We start from the raw sequence: 21,789 nt of genomic DNA, 5'->3' as shown, positions 1-21,789 counted from the left end.
CAGTACCACACTGAATTTAAAAACTTTATTACAAGCTTACAGTTTTGAATCGAGCTAAGGCAAGCAGATAGTTTTGAACACTGGTTATGTACTTGCTCAAAAATTTATTTTGGATAATTTTTAACCCCAAAAAGCTACGGACTGCAGTTTTAAACCAACTTTAATGTGCCAGCTTTAACAGAGAGGACACAGTTGTTTCTGTTGTAATTAAAAATAAATGTTGTGAACTGACAGGGGTTAAATAAAAATATCACATAAGGGATACAGTAAATCTAAAGCTTTTGAAACTTTTTGGCAAAATTTAGATTTTAATGTTATGCCCTGCTGAAATAGCTCCAGTCCAGCAGGTGGTGCTGTCTTCCTCAAGGCACTGGTTAAATGGTAATGAACATAAACAGAAGCTGGCAGAGAGTCATCGACAGCCCATCTCAGCTTGAGGCCCCAATGTTTTCAACCACAGTTCTAATGCAAATTTGGTTCCGGTGCTGACTCGTTCAATGTCCTCGCCGTTTTCCGGGGCCCGGTTACAGAACAAAGAAACAGGCAGTGAGCTCTCGCTCAGCTCAGCGTGTGGAGACACCTCTGTCACACTGACAACAAACAACATACAGGAAACGAACATTCAAAACAATGGAATAAATACTTAAACCTATAAAGCCAACTTTGCTGAAAAACCTGATATACACAATCTACTACATGTCTACTGTTTTCTCATTGGGAGTTTATGTTTTTTAACAAGTAAAAGGCCTTATTGTATAATTCTAAAAACGTCCCCCTTTAGGTCGCAGTACACGTGTATTTTTTCAATGAAATCTAGTGATTTTTAAAAAGGAAACGTAAGAATAAATTTAATACAGTTGTATTACAAGATGAACACATACTGGACTGAAACAAATTAGGATTGTTTGATTATCCATGATTATACATCATTTTTAGAAAAATCTTGTTTATAATTCATTACATTCTTATAGTGCATTTCTCTGCACTCAAAGCGCTTAACATGGAAGGGGGGAATCTCCTCAACCACAACCAATTTTAAAATCATACAATTAAATTAATTAATCTTACTAAGACATATTATTGGAGCTATAAAGTGACAACTGATATTTATATGCATTTTATGTAAGTAGTCAGCTATACTGTTATAAAGATCTCATTGATTTGCATAAGCTTTGCACCAAATTGCATATTTTTGCTCAGTTTGGGCCTTGGGTATTTTCTCCTCTGTATTCTCAGGACGCTTGTTACCGCCACGGAATATTTTATCTTATAATTCTGACTTTTTTCCCTCACAATTGCGAGTTATGAAGTCAGAATTGCATGATAAAAACTCATCAGAATTGTGAGGAAAAAATAATTGCGAGATATACTCGGAATTGTCAGAAAAAGTCAGAATTCTGACTTTTTTCTCGCAATTGTGAGTTTAGCCCTATATCTCGCAATTCTGACTTTATAACGCATTTTCGACTTTATATCTTGAAATTCTGACTTTATAACTCACAATTGTGAGATTACAATTGTAAGATTATATCACACAAATCTGTTCATTCGGAAATGCGAGAAAAAAGTCACAACTGTGAGATACAAAGTCGCAATTACCTTTTTTTATTTTCTATTCAGTGGCGGAAACAAGCTTCCATAAAATTCTCCTATATGGGCCATTCTACAGAATTGGTGCAAAGTCAGAGTTGGAAACATCTTGAAATTTTTTTGTTTTTTCCCACAAATTTTGCATGTATGCAAATTGTATAATATCCAAGGTATGCTTTTCTAGTAATTGTGCAGTTAATTCTCATATTGTATTTTCAGAAAATGCTGGAATATTTTCCTTCTCCCCAAATTTGTCACTACCGAAACACAATATTAAATAATTTATTAAGAAGGCTTATAATGACCTATTAAGATTTTGTTTACATCTACCTTATAAATATATATTTTTTCTATTTTTAAAAAATATTTTTACTGGTTAAATCAATAAAGATTATAATTTTAATAATATTTTAAGTGTGATTTATGAGATTTGTTGTATTTTGAACCCAATCTTTCTTTGTAGAAGGCATAAAGTTTATCGTACTGATTTCAAAGTTAAGGATTCATTAGTATTAATATGCATTGAACCAAACACTATCATAACATCTTAGTTGATAATTCAATATACTTTATTTTTGACAAAACATCCCATGTTACGGTAGTGACTGCACATTTTTGGTAGTGACAGTAATGTTTTGGTAGTGAAAATTAGTTTGCCATGGCTGAATCAGACTGTCCACATTTTATGTTAATATAAATAAATAACTATGATGCACATATGCAGTCAGTACATATAGCAGACACACATCTGACAGTAAATATCTTATAAGAACACCTAGAGCTATTCTATATTTTGGGTCTTGAGGTGCAAGTGAGAAGAGGTATGCTCATAGATTTTTCTTCCTAAAAAAACAACAACTTACAATGTAGACTCAGAACCACTTTGTTTTATTTTCACATTTTCAACATTTTGTTTATGAGTCATTCAGATAAATCTCCAGAACCACTGAACTCTCTGTCTGTGTGTGTGTGTGTGTGTGTGTGTGTGTGTGTGTGTGTGTGTGTGTGTGTGTGTGTGTGTGTGTGTGTGTGTGTGTACTGGTGTCTGATCACCCTCACTGGAAGTGCTAGGTGGTGTGGAAGCCCTGCAAAATGTCTCCATCTCTTTTTGTCTTTTCACCATCATCCTGTGTCTTTTCTGTCTTTTCCTCCATGCTTTTCTGACATGTCTTTGCTCCCTGTCAGATAATTCACTGATACTCTTCAACTTTCCTTCTTCCCTTCGTTTCTTATTTCTTTCATTTTCTTTCCTTAAGTATTCCTCGTACTTCACTGGGTCTTCCCTCAACCTTTGTTTGTATTCTCTCTGTCTCTCTGTTGTAGTTTTTCTATTTTTTTAGGCATGTTGGTGTTTTATGTCATTCTCCTTGCCAAGTTAATCATAGAAATTAACATTACTGACAACAACCTTACACCTAAGCTAGTATCATGGACTGCAACCTTAAGTAATTGTAACCTCATCACATTACAGAATTTTAACAGAATATTGCATACTAAAACACTACTAAAACATACTACAGTAGTAATTATTTGCATAACTGTACTAAAATGTAGTTTATTCCTCCAAATAAAGGATTATGTGTTCCCTTTTGTCACTACCAAAACAATGTCACAACCGAAACTTCAAGAAAATGTTTCGGTTGTGACTGTTTTGGTAGTGACAATTTTAGATAACTTTTGAGCCTAGCTCGAAGATGCTAATCAGCACATGGTTAGCCATCACTGGTCAGAACAGTTGAACACATATAACAACTAAATTTTATGGAATAACATCCCAAAAAAATTTCTCAATAGCAGAAAAAATGAGTTTGGTAGTGACATTCCTTAAAGTTACACACAGATTTTTAGACTTTAGAACACATTTACCTCAAAATGATGGGATCAATCTACTCACCATATAGCACATGAGAGAGAGGGACACAGGAATATTTCCTGATCAAAAATGTAGGAGTGTGGTTAAAATCAGTCTCAGCCAATGGACTACAACATTCACTGTTTTGGTAGTGACATGAAAATGCGGGACATGTTTTTTTAGATAAAGTTTCATGATTTAAAAATAAAATATAAAATAAATATTTTTTTAACTTCATTTAAAAAAAAATATATATATATATTTTTTTTAAAACAAGAATGGAAAAATTTGCAAAAAATTATTCAATATCATTTTCACAAGTTGAAATTTAGGGGTTAGGGTTTGGGACAGCCACCTCCTAATTGAAAGTAGCCCATAAATTATGATTTTATATATATAAAGCTTACTGATATCTTAAATATTATTGTGGGTTTCAATAGATAATTGAAGGATCTTAGTAAACATCTAAGATTTTAATAATTAAATGCTTTTCAAATGTGTTTTTTGGATGAGGGACAGCAGTTTGCACCAATTCTGTAGAATGGCCCATATCATACCATATGAGTCATAAAAGCCTGATGTATCAGGTTATGTAACTTTTTTTTTTTTTTGGATATATTTAGAAAAACAAAATCTGACTATGATTTCATATTTATAGAGATGAATAAAGTTCTCCATACCTGATGGTCTGTGGCAGGTCAGCTGGCATTCGAACAGAATCCTTCTCACCATCCACAGCAGACACCACAACTTTCACCAGACCTGCATCGACCCACACACACGCACTGACTTCAGCAGGATCTGGGTGCAAACAAGCCTGAGAAAGAAGGAGAGAGATCTTATGGAGCACATGGACCTCAAATCAGCAGCTGTAATCTGTAAACATGTTTCTATCTGTCGATATCCCAAAGCTATACCTGAAGCTGCAGGTGTGATTGAGAGCTCTTCAGAAGTATGTACGTCACGATGTGATGTCTCTGAGGCGGTCCTCTGGACAACATGGGCGGATACACTGACTGGACAGAGAATAATCAAATAAAGTACACTACCATTACAATTTTTTTTTTTTTTAAATCATACATACCCCAAACTTTAAATAGTACATTTATCTTATTTAAATTATGTTTTTGGCATCATCTAGTCATCATCATGTCTATCTATTTTCTATCTTCCATGAAACACAAAATGAGATGTTAGGAAGAATGTTCAAGCCTCTCTTTTCAATACAATGAAAGTGGATGGTGATTTATACTGCCAAAAAGTTTGATTATATGCAACCGCAACATTTGAGAGTTACGTGGGAGATGAAGATTATCAGAGAACTGAGTCTGTTCCTCATTCACTTTCCAGGCATGGAAAAGAACAGCTCGAATATTCAGACTACATGTTCATGAATAATAAATAAAACCATACACCATGGAGATGAGGACATGACGACAACATCATTGGATGAACTATTCCTTTACCATCTCATATGTTTGTTTTGTGAAAATTAAAGTAAACCCTCTGGATCAGCTTGATTAGATTTACATCTCGAGCTAACAGCCTAATTTCAATGATTAAACTGTTGAGATAGACAACAGATGTGTGCAAGGCCTGACTGTTCCAGGTTACGCAATTACGGTTTGCAAACAATCGGCCTCGGTCTGTCAAATTCAGCGTGTCTGCGCAATGGCCCCTTTGGACTTTGGCTGCAGGTCTCACAAAAAACATTGTGCTGTAAACACACACCTCCCACAGGCCGAGCAACTGAGAGGAGAGCTCATCAGGGCTCAGTTTCAGACCGGTCTCTTCCTGCAGCTCCCTGAGTCCTGCATCCAACAGCTAGATCACACACACACACATAGAAATCACTGAGCTATTCATTTAGTCAAAATAATATCTTAGTTGTTCATTAACTCACTCTAATTCACAGTGACATTATTATATTATTATACAAAGACATTACATTACATAGAATTACTCGAAATAAAATATAATTATAAAATGTATACCACCACTCCAAACTTTGGGGTCAGTAAGATTTTTTTTAAAGAAATTAATACTTTTATTCAGCAAGGATGCATTAAAATGATCATAAGTGACAGTAAAGACATTTATAGTGTTACAAAATATTTCTAATTTAAAATAAATGCTGTTCTTTAGAATTTTCTATTTATTAAAGAATCCGTAAAATCATGTGACTTTGAATACTGAAGTGAAAATTCAGCTTTGTTACCACAGGAATAAATACATTTTTTAAATATATTCAAATAGAAAACAGTTATTAATAGTTGCAACAATATTTCACAATATTACTGTCTTTACCACGTTTTTGGTCAAATAAATGCTTCATTGATGAACATAACAGACTAAGAAACATAATAAACATTATACCGACCCCAAAGTTTTTAATGGTAGTGTGTGTGTGCATATATATAAATATATATAAATATATATGTGTGTGCGTATATATATATATATATATATATATATATATATATATATATATATGTGCATGTTATATTATTTTGTGGGTCTATAAATTATATTGTATATATGGTGGGGTTGAATAATTTAGCACCAAAATCTGGAATTTCATTTTTATTAATCTTAGAAATAAAGATAGTTTTAGGATTTAAAACAAATAAAAAATCATGACATAAAATGAAGAGCAAATATTTACTATTTCTAGGTCAATGACAAACTTGTTAATGCAGTTCAAGTGCTGCTGTCAACAAACAATTTAAACACTCAGTTTGTTATGCTGATAATATAATTGGTAATGAAAAATAAAATATTGTATTAAATTGAAAAAGAATGCAAAAAAGTAGTCTCAGATTTTTTATATCAATCAATCAATCAATCAATAAATAAATCAAAAACGAATTATCTAAAGCAATTTAAAATTACTTGACAACATTTGTCAAAAGGTGCAGTGAGTGATTTCTGAGAAACGCTGTTGAAAGTGTATCGAACCGAGCAGCACAACACACTTGTAGCCAATCAGCAGTAGGGGGCGTGTCCACTCATGATGGAGGAGGAGAGAGAGTGAGCAAGAGGGAGATTAGAAGAAAGACTGTAGAAAGAGAGATAGCTGAGAGACATCGCAAAAGAGAAAATCTCTTGAGGAATATCACTAGAAAAAGAAAGGTTATGATCAGGCAAGAGCTTTAAGACCCACGTTAGTATTAGAAAAGCTTTCCAGCGCTGGAGAGACCCAAGCAGGAAGGCCTGAAAACAGACGGCGGGGTTGCGTTGTTTCTGCTCAATATAGTACGTGAGTAGCATTGGTTTTGCTATGTTTCGCAGAAACAAGATATGCTGTTGTAATGTTAGCTATAGTAACGGGACAGTTTGAATGTCGTTGTTTGTCTAGAGCTGGTGTGCTGCCAGTGACTAACAAAACTCTTGCTTCTGTGTACTCTTATGATTATTTTTTGATCTTCCTTGTTGTTCGGTCATCATCTTTGCTTTATTTTTATCTTAAAGTCCAACTGAAATCAAAATTGACCCTATTTACTTGGTGAGCGCATATTACTAGTCTTGTGGTGAAAAATCAATCTGTGCAAGTTAATACACAGAAAAAAACTGTTTGCCGTCGTAATCTTTAATCAAAGTCTGAAAAGTTACTTCCGGTGTGGAATGGCGTTCCTTCTCTGATGATGTAGGTTTGACGGCTTGGGTTGGGAAACGCTTAACCACTCCCCTCAAACCGTTAGTCTGTTATGAGCTGGTTATGAGCAGAGATGGAGAGGAGGAGCGCTAGAGTAAAACCCCGCCCTCTGTTCAATATTCCTTTTCACTGGGAAATACGTCACAACACTGGAGAAAAGTCGTTTGCAACTTCCGGTTCACGTGGACTTTAAGCATTAATTTTCTTCGTCTTAGCTATGATCAAGAGACATTCCATGTTTGTGCATTTTAGGTTCATTTAAAAAAAATATATCAACAGCGTTTCTCTAGAATACCTTACTGCACATTTAATGCCTGACTGACTGACTGATTGATTGATTGATTGATTGATTGACAGCTCATTGTTTATGCAATTCAAAATGTACCTTTTCATTCAGCTCCACATGGCCTCCTGAACAAACAAATTACATCCATTATTAGTCTTGAACACCACAGTATTCTCACACACATATGCTGGTCAAATTTCTGTAGCTAATTTCAGCTGACATGATGGAATGTCAGATCTAAGATTCGACAGATAATAAAATGACCGTTTAAAATGGTGTCTTTAAAACCAGATAAAACTGACCTCACTCATCTGTAAATCATTAACATGAGTGAGCACACACTTATATGAGTGAGTGGTAATCTCAGGAATCATTTGGGTGGGTACGGAATGACACTCACCGGGCGGAACCCAAACATTGGGGAAGATCCGGAGGCTGGAGGCACGACGCGTCAGCAACAGCTTCTGATCGGCGGACTGCAGCAGCACAGCCACGCCCACGTCTACCCCACGGCTGAGGGTATCTGGAGGCAAGGAGGCTGCCTCTGAGTGAGACAGGTATTTGATGGGGCAAAACGACGCCCTCTAGGGTCAGACAATGAGTTTGATCCACAAATAAATTTCCTGTATTAACTGGATTAACAAAACTGGAAATTGTTGCTGGATTGTTCAATTAACAAAACTGAAAACGCCATAAAATAAATTCAGTGTGATCTCACCTTCAGAGGAACTGCTCCATCACACAACCGGTCACATAAAATAAATCTGTTATTCTCCAAAGAACAGCTCACATTTGCCTGATCCTCACTCCCGACAAAGTGTCCAGTTATGCTCTGGAAAAAAATTACACACTGTATGTTTATCCAGCTAAATAAGCACATACTGTAGTCTTCTGTTGCTTTGATATAGGGTACTTATTTCATTATTAATATAATAATTATTGATTATTTATTTTAATAATGTATTAGTAAATATTGAAATCTATATGATCTAAGATTAATAAATGCTGTAGAATTATTGTTCAGTCTTAGTTCATGTAAACAACTGAACCTTAAGTGTTACCAAATATTTAAATGTTTTTTCCAACTCTAGATGCCCACAAATGGCCTGGTACTATCATATAGGATTGTTTTAAATAGATTATTATTAAAAATGATTATGTATAATTGGATATTTTTAAATGAATAATTATATGCATATTTGGTAACACTTTAGAATAATATTTCATTTGTAAACATTAGTTAACTACATAAATTAACATGAACTAACAATGAAAAATACTTCTAAAGCATTAATTAATCTTGGTTAATGTTTATTTCAACATTTACTAATACATGATTACAATTAAAAGTTGTATTTGTTAATATTATTTGATTGACCTGAGCTCGAACTAACAATGAACAATTCTATTTTTATTAATTAACGTTAATACTGTAACAAATGTATTGCTCATTATCAAGTTAATGCATTAACTATCGTTAACTAATGGGATCTTATTGTAAAGTGATGTGGAATAATATGAGCTGACCTGCACGAATCTCGCGCACTGCGGAGCGGCGTTTATGGTTTCCTTCGACAGATGAACTACAATCTTTCGCACCTTCTCCATACTGTAGACATCACCACAGAATATGACAATTAACTTTTTTAATTCATGATTTGACAAATTACTACAACCTATTCATATTATATTGCATACAGTACTAGTAATAATCAGGATGAACAACTTAACTATCCAGGAGATCGTCAGAGCTCATGAATGAGTGTTTAGAGCAGAAACACAAACAACATGCTGTCAAGACTCTGAACCCAAACCCCAGACCATAACAAACACCATCCGAACTGAACCTCCGGAAAATGGCTTCTGATGTTTTAAAATAAAAGTCTATTTACTGTAAAAAGGCTGTACGACTCATCTATAAATATTAACTGTGTTATTGATTCGTTTAGAAACCTTGCGGCAAATCAGGAAGAAATACTGAGCCAACGTAATACTACGTAATAAATATTCATGAGCTTAGAGGACGCGTCAAAGACGTGTCCTGATGTTTTAGAATAAAAGTCTTTTTTAGATTTTTTTTATTTTTTATTACTAAAGTATTAAATTGATATTTGTTACACTTCTCCAGGTAGTCAAGAGGGAGAATTATTGAAGCTTGATTCTGACTTAACTCGCAATTATAAGTTTATCTCCCGGTTTCCCATACAAGGTTTAAAGGGATAGCTCACGCAAAACTGAAAATTTTGTAATTTCTTACTCACCCTCAAGTTGTTCCAAACCTGTATGTTTCTTTCTTGTGTTGAACACAAAAGAAGATATTTTAAAGAATGTTGTATGGTAACCAGACAGTTGACGACAGCCTGCAAGTAGGAAAAAAAGAAATAGGCTACTATGAAAATCAATGGGTGCCGTCAACTTTCTGTTTACCTACCTTTTTTCTCAGAAATGTGGGATATAAATTTGCAATTGCGAGTTATGTTTCATTCCTACTGACCGCCAGAGGCAAACTCGCAATTCTGCTAAAATCTGAATTGAGAGATATAATCTCGCAATCGAAAATAGTTAGAATTGTGAGATAAAAAGATGCAAAATGAACTTTAAAATTTTTTATTCCGTGGTGGAAACAAGCTTGTAATTTACAATAAAATTCTATAAAAATGCATCTAGATTTTGAAACCCATTTTCTGGATTAAACTGTACTCTCAATTATTTGCTGAGAGTTTATATTCACGTCTACTGATTTGATTGTGTTTGTGCACTGTGACAAATAAAGCAATAAAATGAGAACATCCGATTGTGTATTAAATCATGTTTATTTTAAATATCATTCAGTCAAATACAAACACAAACACAGCCATATAACTACATACTACATGGTTTCATTTTACTACACGTCAGGTCACAGAGAACAGGCACAATGTAAATCTCACATGCTGTCATAAAGACAAAGATCTACAGACACAGAACGAACGACACATGCTTCCACAAGAGGATTTTACATCACCAAAGTCGAGCCCTTGACTGAGGGTTCAACCTCTGACCTTTAGTCATTAGGGTGTCCATGATTTTGGTCACAAGTGGTGGCACTTACAGAGTTGGCAGTCATCATAGCTTTCCTGAAGAATCAGTACGGATAAAACGAGATGACAAAAAAGCCAAGCGATGCTGTTTAGTAATTCACTGGTGTTTAAATTCACATTACTCTGCTTTAGAGGAGTTTCACTGTACATGGGCCACATTTATCAAGCCAGGATTTTTTTGTGTTTATAACTATTTGGCCTGCTTACAATGTTGTTCGATTTTTTTGGTTTCAAATTGCAATTCAAACGAACAAATATCAACTTGATAAATGTTGCCCCATAATATGTCCTCATGTGGCAAAAACAAGATTCAGCAAGATAAAGATTCATGCAAAAGGTGGTACAAAATGCTACAAAACAAATCGGAATCAAAGAACCATCTTACCGTTCCCATTCACCATAATTCCTTTTCCGTTTTTTTTTATGTACCTAAAGCTGTATTTCACATATCCTAAGAACGATAAACACTTACCCCCTAACATACATCTATAACATTGGATTCTGGTCAAGATTTCTGGGTAGACATTTGCTTAGAGTTACATGCTAAGAATCTTCAGAAGTTTGTAAGAGCAAAAATGAATTAGGTACGGATAACTTTTAAGTTGAGCATTCCAAATTACAGCAGTCCTACAGCCTGTAAGAGCAACAGCTAAGCAAAAAACAAGATTTTATCCATTTTATTTCCAAAAAATTATTTACATCACAAAAGTTTTTTTTTTTTTCTGTTGTTGTGGTTGTTTACCTGTGAGTGGTTTGTAGGTGAAACAGTCCTCTTTTGTAGTTGGTGTAAAACTGTGCTAAAACTGTACCCTTCTGCTCTGAATGTCTCTTATTTTGTCAGTTTCCAGCATGGATCGCATTCTGGGCCTGAGCGCCAGCACCATAATGTTGGTTTGCAGTAGAGTGAGGGATGGGTGTCATTTCCTAAGAGAAAACAGTCAATTTGACAGTCAGTTTCATAAATTAGCCTTAAAAACATTAATAGGTATCTGGAACAGAACATCATTATCTTTAATAGCAGTGCTGAACTACGTACCTTAATGGCACTAACAGAAAGTGCGTAGACCCCAAAAAGAGACACAACCAAACCGATAATACATGCTAGCACCAGAAAACCGATCAGTGTTCCCAAGATCCCATTCACTAAGAACTGTAATACAAACCACAAATACCATAATATATTCCAACAGTTCAACACCACTGTATTTATATCTTTTTACATGGTAAATCATAATCACATGCAAATTAATGGCACAAAAACAATATAAATATAAACAGAGAAGGAAATGGAAAATGTTATACTTCAATGAATCAATTAAATAATATTTCAGAAGTATAATTTAGTGATAGACTTCGATATTTGTCTATTTTCACATTAGCCTAGGATATATACTGTACATCACAGTGTTATTTTAGTATTATCTATAATATATTGGCTTTTATTTTTTTCATACTTTTAGTTTATTTTATTTTAGTAAGTTTATTTTTTAGTACATTTCTAGTAGTTTTAATTTCTTTCTTTTTAATTATAGTATTTGTAGTTTTATAATGTAACTTTTAAAATAAAACTTTTTAATACTTTATAAGTTAATTATAAGTAATATTACTCAATTAATATTGAGTAATATTAATTAATTACATTTACTTACAATAGTTGCGGTTAGGTTTTAGGTTATAGTTACTTGTAATTATGCATAATTTACTGGTATTACTATAGTAACTACATGTAGAAAAGTGTAACTACGTCACTTTATGATTTTTAATCGTTTTATTTAGTAACAACAACATCGATATATCAACAATATAGTCATGCTGCTCTTTAGTTACTGATATCATCAATCTGCCATTGAGAAACTCACATCAGTCGACCACTAGGATAAACTTGCAACAAAAAGCAAATGAATGTGAGTTCTCTCCTATAACATTAGATCATGTGCATTAAATCTGTGTTTGTCTATAACTGGGGGGAATTCAGATTACATTCATCTTGAACCGAATTAGAGTTTTAATCCTGTCTCAGGATGTGTTTGTGGTATTCCCTGCTGCATCGTAAAGCTTGTAATGTGACTCACCTCTTTATGTCCCCCTTTCTCTCCTTCTCCACAGCAAGCCCAAACAGAGTGAAGTGGGTCACAACACCACTGAAACAAGCAGGACAGAGCCTGGCGTCACATCTCTCTTTCTACTCACACACACTCAACCACAGTCTGCCGTCTGACAGAGACCGATGTTCAGATCGATGTACAGCTTCCTGATTCCTACTCTCAAAATCATCGGCTTTTCTGATTCATGTACAGGACAGACAGAACTAAAACTGTCAGCTCTCAAAATTTGAAATCATTTTTTGAACAAAGCAAGTTGGCTGGTTGAAGTATAACATTTTCCCATTTTGTAATAGCTGAAGACATCCTTGAGTCCCATCCTACTATATATTGTTAATAGTAAAGTAATCTTCAGTCACTTGTGGGAATGAAGGTGTCTTGGCTCGAGGATGAGCAGGATGGGGCGTCTCTGTTTGTTTACCTCTGTGTCCCTGTAGTAGTACGACTCTCCTCTGAATGGGATGTGTCTGGCCATGAGCCCAAATCCAACAATATCAAATGCTGCTGTTAGTAACTGCAGAACAATGGTTGTCAGCACCTGCGACAAACGAACGGACATGTACTTCAACAATAAATAATAATCTTATTTCCAATCTCATTCTAATAATCTCACTATTAGAATGCTCAAAAATATATGGAAAATCCACTGCCTCTAAAGGACATGTAAAAATATAAAATGTGATTGGTCACTTCACATGCCAGTCAAATAATGTCTTGCAATCTAAGTGGGCGGTTCTTAGTCAAAATAATATGTAAAGAAGACCTTTGTCATTAGAAGTTTGACTATACAAGAGATAATATTGCTGAGCCTGCACTTAATTTGGTCAATACAGGACGGAGCGCAAGGTCCTTTCAGACGGAGGGAGCTTAAAGGATTTTAAATGAGAAGAGAAAGACTGACATGATTTGTGTCAACTGACTGCATTCGATTAAAAGTTCCTGTATGCATTCAAGAATAGGTTTTAATATAAATCTTTATATTTGGAGTCTCAGCGGGCGCTTACACGACACCGTTTCCAGCTTAAAAACTTTTTATGCGCTTTTGGCCGTTCATGTACATGACAACGTTGTTTTGGGGGTCTGAAAACGCAAGCTTGTACCGTTATCGTCTCCATGTAAACTACAAAAGCGCGAATTTGTGTAACCTGTCCTAATCGATCCGAGCAGGATTCGATCTAAAGTCTCTGGCATGAGAGGCGGGCGCGCTAACAAGAACGCTTAAGACTGCAGCCGCATCAGTCGCTAGCACACCTCTTGAGGCCAGGGGAGTGAGGTTTATACACACAGCTCTAACTGGCCTACGTTACACTCACCCCTCTTAACCTCACTCCCATCCGGGTCACGGCACCAAATGTAACCAGTCCTACCGACCCGCTACGAGCGGGATTCGAGCTGGGGTCTCCGGCGTGGGAGGAGGGTGTGCTAACAAGCACGTTAAAGACCGCAGTTGCTAGCATCAGTCGCCAGCACACCTCTTGAGGCCAGGGGAGTGAGGTTTACACACACAGCCCTTTCTGGCCTATACATTTGTGATGCTCAAGAAATTGAGTTTATAAACGCTTCTTCAGCAGTGTGGATTTACTGCACCACTACTACGACCAGAAGAGACGCATTATTTACATACGTAGAAGAATGCGTGTGCACAGGTGCGTTGTTTTTCTTTACAAAGTGACATCGCCAACTACTGGCCTGGCATGCATAATACGGCGTTTTTAGTAGTTTTCACGGATCCGTGCGAACAGGGATCGTTTTGACAACGTTGTCATCTCATCTGTATGAGAAACTTCAAAAACGCAAAGGTAAAACGTTTCCGTTTATAGTACATCATTGTCGTGTAAAACACCCTCAGAGACAAATAATTTTTGCTAACTGTACTAACACTGTTAGAAAAAAAGGTTCAGTGGGGTTTTATATACAGTAGAACACTAAGATTCTTGACTTAGAAGTGCCTAAATGGTTCTATATAAAGAGAAATGTCTAGTGATAAAGTATGTTTCCAAGCTGTTTAATTCGTAATTTAATTCAAATGAAAAAATGAATTCAAACAAAATTAATTAATTAAAACTAAACCCCTATGTTCTATATGAAGCACTTGACATAACCCGTTAAGGTTCTATATAGAACCTTTTCTTCTAAGAGTGTACTAAGTGAATAAGCTAACTGTAAAATTTCCGTAAAAATTGACAGTAAAACTTCTGTTTCTTACACTTTCTTATTTTCAGATGATTTTAATATTTGTGTGTTCATACCAGGCATTTAGTTGGCTTCCTCCCAGTGTGCACCAGGACAACACCAGTTATGACAAGCTGTAGGAAACAATGCCATGTGTCACATTACTGATTTTAAACATCCCAAATCTATCCGCATGTATGTGTATTTGTACCTGAGCACCGTTGATGATGAGGATGATGATTTCACGCTGGATATGATAGTGCAGCTTATACACAACTGAGCTCAAAATGACAGTCAACACTCCAATTACGATCTCAACAGCCTAAACCAAAGCAAAGAAAATATTAGAATTGCAAACAAACTGCAGTTTGGTCAGTGTGTGTGTTGGTATACTCTCAATATATATAGATTCATTCTATTCTTGATTAAAACGAGACTGTGTTAAGCCACCGTTAATAAAATAAAAACAAATAAATCAAGATAAAATACTTAACTGCCATACTCAAAACAATTAATTGAATCTATAATTGTTTTAACATTATTTTACTGAGTTCAGTCTGTCAGTATGCGTTTCTTCTCAGATATGGGTGTGTCCTTGGATGTTGGCCAGATGTCTTTTAATAAATAAACTACGTGTGCATTGTGCATTTACATTAAACTTAAACCTAAATATTATCTTCTGAAGGAAACCACCGACTGAATGACTAAAATCGCATATGCAGCATTCCAACAATATGCAAACAATCTGCTCAGTCTATAACATCCAGCATGGCTATTTGATCAAACATCTGTAACGATAGAGATAAAATAGCAGCGATTATCGATATAATAATGTGATAGTGTGCTGTAGTGAAACTCACGCCAAGTGTCTTGGGCTCTGCGCTCTTAAAAGCTTTAATTTGAGACGCGTACAGCGACATCCTGATAGATCACCAATCACTCATCAATAGCACACGATCCGCTGCAAACACAATCACAACAGCATGCGTCAACAAAACATGCTGGTATGGCGTGGACACGACCTAATGCATTCCCCATGCACATTGACAATAATATTTACCATACACACACTATTTATGTGTACTAACACGCTCGTGTGTGATGAGGAGCGCTCGCTTACCTTTGCGCACTGGAGTTCTGCAGCAGTGTCTGAGCGCGCGCGGCTCTCCGCAGTGTTGATGTCATGAGGGGAGGCGGCGGCTAAATCCAGGCTGGCTCGGTCCCGAGCAAAACTCACTCATCCAACCGGCCCTTATTCTAGAAAACACCCTTGCAAGCGTTCGAAAGAGGGGTATTTTTAACCCTGTTATGAATTATGTAAAGTATAAGAGCTGAGTGTGCTCTAAGAAACCATGCTGACTAATAAATTCTTGAAACATCTGTTTATTATCTTCTTCCTAAATAATGTCTTGCAAACATCGGCTATGGATGGGTGTGTATGTCTTAGTAAAGCAGTGGTTTTATAACCAGGGGTCCGGGGCCCACTAGGGGGCCTTAGCAAACATCCAAGGGGACCTCAAGATGGCTTAAAATGATTTAAAATAAGAAAACAACTAAACATCTTGACATTTCTGGAAATCTAAACATGTAATTTTTGGAAAAATCTATTTCCAAATGTAAATGTTTTATTATTATTGTTTTAATTAATTACTTTAATGATGAACATTCCTAATTTCTGTAAATAATTAAAACAATAGATACTTGTTGATCCTGGAACAACGTCCCAATCAACCAATCAGATTTAAGTTTACAGTTTACGTCAAGTTTAGACTTACAAGCAGGGTTAGGTGCGTCTATATCAGTGTTATTCGCCTTTCATTTCCCTCTGATTTTAGGGGCAAGTTATGGGTAGGGTTAGGTTTAGCACAAAATTTCTGGATAGGAATGTTGATCCAGGAACATGTCTCTACCTCCTAATTAATAGGGTAGCTCATTTCTGCCACATAAGAAAAAAGTACTTTTGTAAATCATGATTATAACATAAAAAGTCACAATTATGAGACAAATGTCACAACCATGACATACTAAGTCATCATTTTAGAATAAAAAGTTTTTTGTAGGCTACTGTAGGTTTTCTAAATGTTGTAGGTTACTGGCTGTTTCCATGGACTGACGTGTACTTTTTACTTCTTAGTGCTGCATGGGGGAAAAAAGGGCACATTTATTTCTAGCTTGCCATCCAATACGGACCCTAAGGAAAATGCTCAAACAACATGTTTTTGCTATGATTACTTCCTCAGGCAAACACGACTTTGATGTTAAATGAAACAATTAAATGTATTTTTAAGACACTACCCAAACCTTGCTGTTCTAATTTCTTAGAGTTATTCAAACATTAATTTATGGAAGCCATACAAATAATAATAATAATAACAATAATAAATAAATAAATAATAATAATATTATATATAAATAAAAAAAGCCATTAAAAAATATATATATATATCATGCTTATAATTATGAGATTATGCCATAAAAAGTCATTGGCAAAAAGTTGAAATTGAGAAAAAAAGAAAAAAAAAACTACAGCATACAGGATATTTATGAATAGTATCAAGTGAAGCGCTGGGAATATTACCAAAATACGTGACTGAACGGTCGATTACCTGACACAAGATAATAAATATTCATGAGCCCAGCCTCTGAAGGGTAGTGACATCACATCCACTTTAAATAGGCTGTTCAAATAAAAAAAAATAAAACTGTAAATAGTATAGAAGACAGATTGTGCGAGCTGCATAAACTTTGACTCCACTGCAAATGTAAAAAATTATATACGCATTTAAAATTATGAAAACATTTATTGAATGCTTTTAATATGAAATGTTCCAAAAATATTTTCATATAATTTTATGGAAGAAAAAAAAAAAAGTACTAAAAAAGGTACACACCAACAACGATAACTTTTAATAATTGTTCTAATTCTATGAGAATAGAGAACAGCCAATCAGAACCCACTGTACCTTAGAGAGTGCAAACATTTAAAGTGGCAGGTGACAGAATTTCAGCAAGCGCTATAATCAATGACTTCAGCACATCTGTTGCTGTGAACGCTAATATAGTTAGATCGTTCTCAAAACAATGCAAGAGCAATAATGAAATACAAAGTGCATTTTATTCATAAAATCAGCAAGAAGTGTGCTATGTGTCCCACAGAGCATTACCGTACAGAAGTGTGTATGTATACCAGGTGATACCGCAAAAAATACAAACCATCTTATGGGAAATGGCTATGCTGTATTATAACAAACAATTCCATAAGAAAGAAAGAAAATGTTATAAGGTTTAGGTTATGTGATGATTAAACTTTTGGCTAAACCTTGGCCATAAGTGTGTGGCCGTTCAGGGTTTGGAGGCGCAATCCACCCCAACCTTCAGGAGACTGGTTTCACTGCCGTAGGAATCAACATCAGTTTCATCATCCTGGAATTTAAAAAAGATAATGTTGTTAGATCACGTCTGTATGTCACAATCTAAAAAATAAAATTTTAAAGATTGTCTGAATAATTGCATGTAGAAAAAGTTGTCTTTGTATGTCTAAGTATTTATCAATTCGTCGGCCATTTAGTCTAAGCAACTTTAAACAGCAAGAACTTGTAATGTCAAGTTCGGTTGTGAGGATTCACCTAGCAGAGCATGCTCAGTTTGATCACTGTTGGTGCCAAAGCATGGGGAATTAGGATAACAGAAATATTTGTTATTCAGAAAAAAAAGAGGTTTTAGCTCCATGTAGTCTTTTTCATTATATTTTGTGGTAAAAGAACATACACACAAACAATGCATAACAAACATATATACATTGCTTTGTTATATAGAATCCTTTTCAGTTTGCTCATCTATTACTACTATGCACCATTAATGTTCATATTTAACTTAATGCAAGCTGCTTAAATGTGAATCCACAAGTAAAAACATTTTGAATTTTGAGTTCATAGAACTTATGTTGTGTTTGATGAAAGCAAATGGAAGAAATGGAATATGGAAACGGTGCTTTATCCGTAAATGTTTTATGCGATATTCCAACTTTGCGCATAAGGTAAATTCACAATTTTGAATGGAAACAGTAACTGAGAACTAAGTTTTCAGAATATCATTTACTAATAATTCACTAATTTGTCATGTGGTTGACACATATTCATTCAGTTCACTTATTACCTGGAGGATGGCCCGGCTGGAAAAGACGGACAGAACGATGCACAGGCACATTTGAAGAACAGACAGCACCAGCAGAAGACCCCTCATTCCATCCATCAAATTCTAAATAAAAAAATATTGCACATGGCAAACAGACAGTCAAGATCTGTCATATGAATATGCTACAAGGAAGACATGTATCAGCATTCATTAAATGTAAACTTGAGCTTGAGATCATTACTAGATACAGACGTACATTAAATCTCCAAAACATGTTTGAACAAGACCAATAACTTCCGCCGTTGCAAGGGTCATTTCCGGGTCTGTTGCTGAGCTCCCAACTGAAGTATCCGGCTCCTGCAGCAGCCAGAGGAACACAGATCACGCTCATGGCCAGTGTGGCTTTGATCTGCACAAACACAAAGCACAAATTGGATTTCTTACAGAATGAAAGCGTTTTCAGGCTTTCAAGAAACATTTGAAGACTTCATGAAATCCTGTAGACGATTTATTGAGTCTTCAGAGAGAGTGCCGAATGCTGTAGATATCTGAACACAACAGGTATGCACAGAATGCAGTGAGTTTAAAAATAATAAAATATAAAGGAAATATGAGAATTTGCTCACCAGAGAAGAACTGGATCTCTTATGTGCAGCAATTGCCACAAACCCAGAGATGACAAACTGAACAAACAAAAATGTATTTCATTTGAATGTACAATTTTTTTGGTTTGTTAACCTGAACCAAACTACAAAGGCTATATAAGAAATTGTTAATAAAAAAAAAAAGAAAATAAAACTGACACAAGCACAATTATCCATATGTTCAGACATGAACAATAAATAATCAGATTTATTCAATTATATTTCAGTGACAGTTATTGATTATAAAGCTTATATTAATTTTAATATGTCTTATGTTGGAGTATTATTAGGGTTCAGAATGTTTACTCACAGGAAGTCCAAGGCAGATTACAAACTCAGCACGCAGCATGTTGACAAGTAGTGTGATTGTACACAGAACCATGATTACCAAACCAGTAAAAACCTGCACCAACTGCACAAACACAAACAAAACACATTTCAGGAAAATATGCATAAAACAAACTTTCCTGTATCACTTTCATCTAAACAGAGGGAGAAAGTTCAAAGGAAGATTGATTTAAAATCAACAAATTATGGACAGCATCTTTTACAGATTGCTAAAATGATTTAAGCTGAAATAAATTATCTCTGTGAGTTCAAATTATTTTCTTTCATCAACATGCTGTCAATAAAGCTAAAATTATATATAATATTGGTATGAAACTGCATCTGAATACATGTGCTCAGCTCTCACCCCCAGTGACAGTGGCTTCCCCTTCAGGAACATCCTTGTTCTTGGTGGCAGGTTGGACTTTTCTTGTTTGACCAAGCTCGCCTTTAGGTCCGGAGACTCAGTTTTTTGCTCCAGTGGAATAACGTGAGTCACTACCCTCACTCCATTAGCCTCAGTAGTAATTGAAGAGGCCATATCTCACAGAAATATGAGGCTCACTTTTATGCAGCAACAACTAGGAAGCAAAAAAAAAAAAAAAAAAATTCATGAACCAGGACTCCCCAAACTTGTTTCTCATTTCCAAATTAAAGTCGCAAACCTATTTTTTAGTTTGCATAAAGGGATAGTTCACCCAAAAATGAAAATTGAAGTTATTACTTACCCTAAAGTTGTATTTTCTTTCCTACAATGGAAGTCAATGGGTACCGTCAACTGTCTGGTTACTTGAGGGTAAGTGACAACATTTCATTTTTGGGTGAATTATCCCTTTAAGAAGAATGTTTGCCGTAAACAATGTAACGTTAATATAAAACTATACAATTGAGACTGAATTATATTTATATATTTATAGGGGATACAACAGGTGTGTTTTATCACACACCTTCCTGATACAATACACATACGGAAAGGGAAGTCAATCACGCTGCACTTCGGTATAACGTTACGTAATGTGCTCGAATTGTATCGAGCATATACGAAAATGTAGGTCATATAATTTATGCATAGAAAAATGACTAGACTGATCTTAACATAATTTAATGTCCCTGGCCTGATGTATATACAATATGCAAAAACAGCTATTACAAAACAGTAGGCCTAAGAGTCATGGAAGTATTCCAAAAGATATTTTTGCGATAATATATCCAAACAATGCCGTCTAGGCAAGCAGCTTACTATGTTAAGACGACAATACCACACACGTTGCCTAGATAGCCAGATGTTGAGGCATAACCATCATAACAGCGATTTATGAAGGCCTAAGTAACTTAAAAGTTCACTACGCAGTACGAATTTATCAACGCTGGAAAAATAGCTTGTTGTAAAAGAACGAACTGCAACATGTTTACTTACCGATTCTATTCACCGATCAGTTGACGACCGTCATTTACTGACTGAACAACAACAGAAAAACCTTACGGGAAATTAAACTTCCTTCTCCTCCCACTGAATTTAACCCCTTCAGCCACAGTGACACACTTTCTGTCAGATATTCATGGATGGGGTTTCCGTCTGTTTTGTACAGATTGGCCACACACATTAAAGGGATAGTTCACCCAAAAATGAAAATTCTGTCATCATTTACTCACCCTCAAGTTGTTTCAAACCTGTATGAATTTCTTTTTTCTGCTGAACACAAAAGAAGATATTTTGAAAAATGTCTGTAACCAAACAGTTGATGGACCCCATTGACTTCCATAGTTGGAAAAAAAAAATACTATGGAAGTCAATGGGGTCCATCAACTGTTTGGTTACAGACATTTTTCAAAATATCTTCTTTTGTGTTCAGCAGAAAAAAGAAATTCATACAGGTTTGAAACAACTTGAGGGTGAGTAAATGATGACAGAATTTTCATTTTTGGGTGAATTATCCCTTTAACTTC

The 21,789-nt window shown here is 35.2% G+C and overlaps 3 protein-coding genes across 9 annotated transcripts; all 3 read right to left on the bottom strand.

The window, feature by feature from the left end:
- Positions 1-142: 142 nt before the first annotated feature.
- On the bottom strand, positions 143-9,878 carry nudt17 (nudix (nucleoside diphosphate linked moiety X)-type motif 17). Of its 3 annotated transcripts, none has more exons than XM_079894962.1 (9): positions 9,645-9,878; positions 8,911-8,992; positions 8,102-8,215; positions 7,784-7,967; positions 7,483-7,508; positions 5,174-5,266; positions 4,360-4,458; positions 4,123-4,259; positions 143-590 (listed from the first exon to the last, which is right to left on the bottom strand). In XM_079894962.1, exons 2-9 carry the CDS (start codon positions 8,989-8,991, stop codon positions 413-415), a joined length of 912 nt encoding a protein of 303 aa, XP_079751088.1. In that variant the 5' UTR covers position 8,992; positions 9,645-9,878; the 3' UTR covers positions 143-412. The 3 variants fall into 3 exon arrangements, with proteins under 3 accessions (XP_079751088.1, XP_079751087.1, XP_079751089.1); XM_079894961.1 differs by lacking the exon at positions 9,645-9,878 and adding an exon at positions 9,115-9,391; XM_079894963.1 differs by lacking the exon at positions 9,645-9,878 and adding an exon at positions 9,082-9,324.
- Positions 9,879-10,179: 301 nt separating this feature from the next.
- On the bottom strand, positions 10,180-15,928 carry LOC307172940 (uncharacterized protein). Of its 3 annotated transcripts, none has more exons than XM_079895700.1 (8): positions 15,858-15,928; positions 15,598-15,698; positions 14,949-15,059; positions 14,815-14,871; positions 12,987-13,103; positions 12,536-12,604; positions 11,500-11,613; positions 10,180-11,387 (listed from the first exon to the last, which is right to left on the bottom strand). In XM_079895700.1, the coding sequence occupies exons 2-8, from the start codon at positions 15,655-15,657 to the stop codon at positions 11,301-11,303; spliced, it is 615 nt and encodes a 204-aa protein (XP_079751826.1). In that variant the 5' UTR covers positions 15,658-15,698; positions 15,858-15,928; the 3' UTR covers positions 10,180-11,300. The 3 variants fall into 3 exon arrangements, with proteins under 3 accessions (XP_079751826.1, XP_079751827.1, XP_079751828.1); XM_079895701.1 differs by lacking the exon at positions 15,858-15,928 and adding an exon at positions 15,826-15,853; XM_079895702.1 differs by lacking the exon at positions 12,536-12,604.
- A 1,905-nt stretch (positions 15,929-17,833) lies between these two features.
- Positions 17,834-21,543, bottom strand: LOC307172382 (membrane-spanning 4-domains subfamily A member 4A). 3 transcript variants are annotated; one of them, XM_079894708.1, is made up of 8 exons: positions 21,496-21,543; positions 21,260-21,418; positions 20,210-20,423; positions 19,826-19,927; positions 19,498-19,554; positions 19,128-19,280; positions 18,893-18,994; positions 17,834-18,160 (listed from the first exon to the last, which is right to left on the bottom strand). In XM_079894708.1, the coding sequence occupies exons 3-8, from the start codon at positions 20,381-20,383 to the stop codon at positions 18,080-18,082; spliced, it is 669 nt and encodes a 222-aa protein (XP_079750834.1). In that variant the 5' UTR covers positions 20,384-20,423; positions 21,260-21,418; positions 21,496-21,543; the 3' UTR covers positions 17,834-18,079. The 3 variants fall into 3 exon arrangements, with proteins under 3 accessions (XP_079750834.1, XP_079750835.1, XP_079750833.1); XM_079894709.1 differs by lacking the exon at positions 21,496-21,543 and adding an exon at positions 20,571-20,591 and having other exon boundaries at positions 21,260-21,375; XM_079894707.1 differs by having other exon boundaries at positions 21,260-21,509.
- Between the last annotated feature and the right edge of the window lie 246 nt (positions 21,544-21,789).

The sequence above is a fragment of the Squalius cephalus genome, assembly GCF_949319135.1.
Source record: "Squalius cephalus genome assembly, chromosome: 15".
Classification (NCBI taxonomy): domain Eukaryota; kingdom Metazoa; phylum Chordata; class Actinopteri; order Cypriniformes; family Leuciscidae; genus Squalius; species Squalius cephalus.
This window is presented reverse-complemented; position numbering and strand designations above follow the sequence as displayed.